The sequence below is a fragment of the Buceros rhinoceros genome, unplaced genomic scaffold (assembly GCF_000710305.1).
Source record: "Buceros rhinoceros silvestris isolate BGI_N320 unplaced genomic scaffold, ASM71030v1 scaffold33836, whole genome shotgun sequence".
Classification (NCBI taxonomy): domain Eukaryota; kingdom Metazoa; phylum Chordata; class Aves; order Bucerotiformes; family Bucerotidae; genus Buceros; species Buceros rhinoceros.
The window spans coordinates 1-3,116 of record NW_010416323.1 but is presented as its reverse complement, the minus strand read 5'-3'; the positions used below and the strand labels follow the sequence as shown (position 1 = coordinate 3,116).

At 50.1% G+C, this 3,116-nt stretch overlaps 1 protein-coding gene across 1 annotated transcript in view; it reads right to left on the bottom strand.

Annotated features, from left to right (window-relative positions):
* Nucleotides 1-2,808, bottom strand: part of NDUFB9 (NADH dehydrogenase (ubiquinone) 1 beta subcomplex, 9, 22kDa) — a 3,475-nt gene extending 667 nt beyond the window's left edge. Inside the window, exons 1-2 of the mRNA XM_010137766.1 lie at nucleotides 2,619-2,808; nucleotides 619-732 (exon numbers count right to left, since the gene is read on the bottom strand). Coding sequence (XP_010136068.1) covers nucleotides 619-732; nucleotides 2,619-2,744 — 240 coding nt within the window. The 5' untranslated portion in view covers nucleotides 2,745-2,808. The remainder of the gene's footprint in view (nucleotides 1-618; nucleotides 733-2,618) is intronic.
* Nucleotides 2,809-3,116: the final 308 nt, after the last annotated feature.

Here is a 3,116-nt window from a genome sequence, read left to right as displayed (position 1 = left end):
GAACCGCTGCTGTTCCTGGCCGCAGGAGACCTCGGGCCACCATCAGCCCTTTGGGTATTTTCAGTACGTGCCTCTCAAAGGACTGCAAGTGCTGGCTGCCACCCTGTTAACTCTGCTCAGAGGGCCATACCACACACCATCCAGCTACCTCCCTGCAGCTGAATTAAAGAACTGTGCTAAGAACATCAACTTCTTCCAGCTGAATCTCAGCTGAGGATGGCCAGAAACGAGTCCCGATTCCCAGCCGATGAACCCTGTGCTGAGTCACTGTCAAAGGCACGGCCAGAAAGCGGCAGAGCTCCGCAGCAGCAGAAGGGAGTTCTCTGGTCAGCAATGCCCTCTCATCCCACTCTGGAACTGCTCTGGCTGCACGTTCAGCCGTCACTTTAACTGCTCTTCTAGCCGTCACTTCAGATTCCCTTCACAGCCTGTCAGAAGCTCTGTGCAGGCTTTTTATGTCAAGTCAGCGTTTCACCCTGACAAGAGTTCTAATAAAGCAGAGCCTAAAAGAGACCGCGGCAGGCGTTCAGGAATTCTTCCCAGACCTCAGCTGAACATCGCACAAAACGCTGGCGCGCTAAAGGGGGGTGGTGCGCTGTGCACCCGGCAAGCACTGACCTCTTTATCCCAGCTCTCCCGCTGCAGCTTCTTCCATTGCTCTCGCTTGGCAAAGTAATCAGGATACATCGCCTTCTCAGAAGGGTGCCAGTAATCCAGACACCATTCAGGAAGCTGGGAAAGAAAAACATCATTCGTATATATGAGATCCTGTATAGTACATACATCCGGAAGAACTACCCGCCGTGGCTGAAGCCAGTACAAAAACGGATAAACAACTCGGGTCATCTCAGTTTACTCAAAAGTTCTCAAAATGATTCCAGCCGGAGGAAGACAAGACCTAATTTCTTCCCTTCCTTCTCCCAAGGGCAGAAGGGTAGAGAGATCCTTTTCTCAAACTATTAATTTATTTTATTTGACAGAACCTTACAGCTCATTTCTGCTTGTCTACAACTACTAAAAGAACCAGAGGCCGTAAGATCTTCATAAAGGTATGACCTCTAAGACCAGCCAAGAAAAAACACGGAATTTAGAATTCTATGGCAGCGTACCACTAAACGTTAATATTTTAAAGACAGGAACATTGACTAAAAAACCCTAAAACCCCACCAAAACCCCCAATTCTTAAAAAAAAGGAAGAAGTTGCTTCAATAGCATCGTTCATCCAGTGACCTCTACACTGTTTCCTGCTAAACGTTAATATTTTAAAGACAGGAACATTGACTAAAAAACCCTAAAACCTCACCAAAACCCCCAATTCTTAAAAAAAGGAAGAAGTTGCTTCAATAGCATCGTTCATCCAGTGACCTCTACACTGTTTCCTGCTGTGATTCTCATCACTGAGTAAACCTTTGACGGAACAGAGACAGCAGAGCTGCTAGTAAGAATATATACAAAAAAAATCCCAGCCAGCCAAAATCTACAATTTACATTTTGTAGCAGCATCCACAAGGGATCTATCAAGAAGCCAAATTCCTGTGACTGGCATTTTGTTCAAGGACAGTTTCAGCCTATCAAACAGGGCAGAGCAAAGAGCACACACACCAGTTTATATTTCCGTACGCAGACTAATCGTGACCATTTACTGCTCAGCCGGCCTGTCTGCTGCCCAGATTCTCTCTCACTGTCTCTGACACCGGTAAGGCCCATGACCTTGCCGTAAGTTTAAGCAGTCATCTTCCCTTCTCGCTCACATGTTCTTCCTTCTGCCTCTGACAAATCTCTGATTCTTCCTTTCATGTGGCTTCTTGTGCGTAAAGATCTGATCCGATCCAGTCTGGGTCAGCGCTTTCTGCAGCTTCAGGAGAAGCTGGCTGCAGGCACTCTCCCTCATTAGCATGAACTCCCTGTAATGCAATAAAACAGCCAATGCCAAGGAAGCAAAACTCTCTGTCTTCCTAGGAAACCTGTTTCTTTACACCAAAATAAAACAATCTAGGGGGAAAAAGAAGCCCCCAGAAGTTCCTTAGATTCTAAGAATATGGCTTCTATTTTCAGACATACCACCTACCACACAGTGACGCAGAAATACCTGTCTGGCACTGCAGCATATGAAGGGAAATGACAATCTGTACAACTTGTCAAAGTGCTGGAAGACCGATGAGACTGAGCGAAGAGAGACACCCCCACCCCACCAAGAGCCAAAGCGACACCTGCCAAGACCTGAGAGAAACCAAGGCTGTGAGCAGATGGCACTGCAACGGGCGGAGCAGCCTCCTCTGTGTCATTTACTGTCACGGCGCTGCTCCAACCCTGTCGCTGTGCCTGCCTAACCCACCGCGGCGCAGCTCCCCTTTGGCAAAAGAGCAGATGATTATCCCGGCCAAGAGAAGCTCGCTGTGTTCAGACAGACCCGCAAAACCCATTTTCAAGGGCCAGACAAGCAGGACAGCTTCTCCCACACAAGCACCAAGATGTTCAGCAGCAGTCAACTATCAGAGCAGCGATGCTGCTGAGTCAAGCTGCAGCCCTGTGAAAGCCCACTGACAGGACTCTCTTTACAGTCACTAAAAGGAGAGTAAGATCAGGGCAGCACTACCCAACCCTGGAGGCCACCTTACCTTGTAGCACTCGTATCTCTCGTAGGAAGTGCCCCCAGGGGAGTCGGGGAAGATGTACGGCTGAGGATGCTGGTTTGCCCAGAACTCCTCCTCGCCTGCCCTCAGCAGCTCTGTAGCTTTCACCATATCCTTCACATCCTTGTTCTTATCAAATCGTTCTCTCAGGAGGCAGGCAAAGTAGCGGTACTTGTCTCTAGAACAGAGGTGAAGCACAGAGAAGGAAAACACTAATCGCACACAAAACCAAGGCCCGACAAACATCGCCAGTCACCCCCGCGCACAGAGAGGGGTCGGCCGGGGGCCTGTGAAGCGCTCCAGCTCCCACATCGCCCTTAGCAGGCGCAGGCAAGTGAGCCCAGAGGCTGTTCCCTCAGCACTTCGGCCACAAGGAAGGGAGAGAGGACAAAGCCCCAGCCGAGTTAGCGGCCCGTCTCGGCGGGCAAGGCCAGCCACCCCACCCCGCCCCGCCCCAGCTAAGCGCGCAGCTGAGAGGCCCCA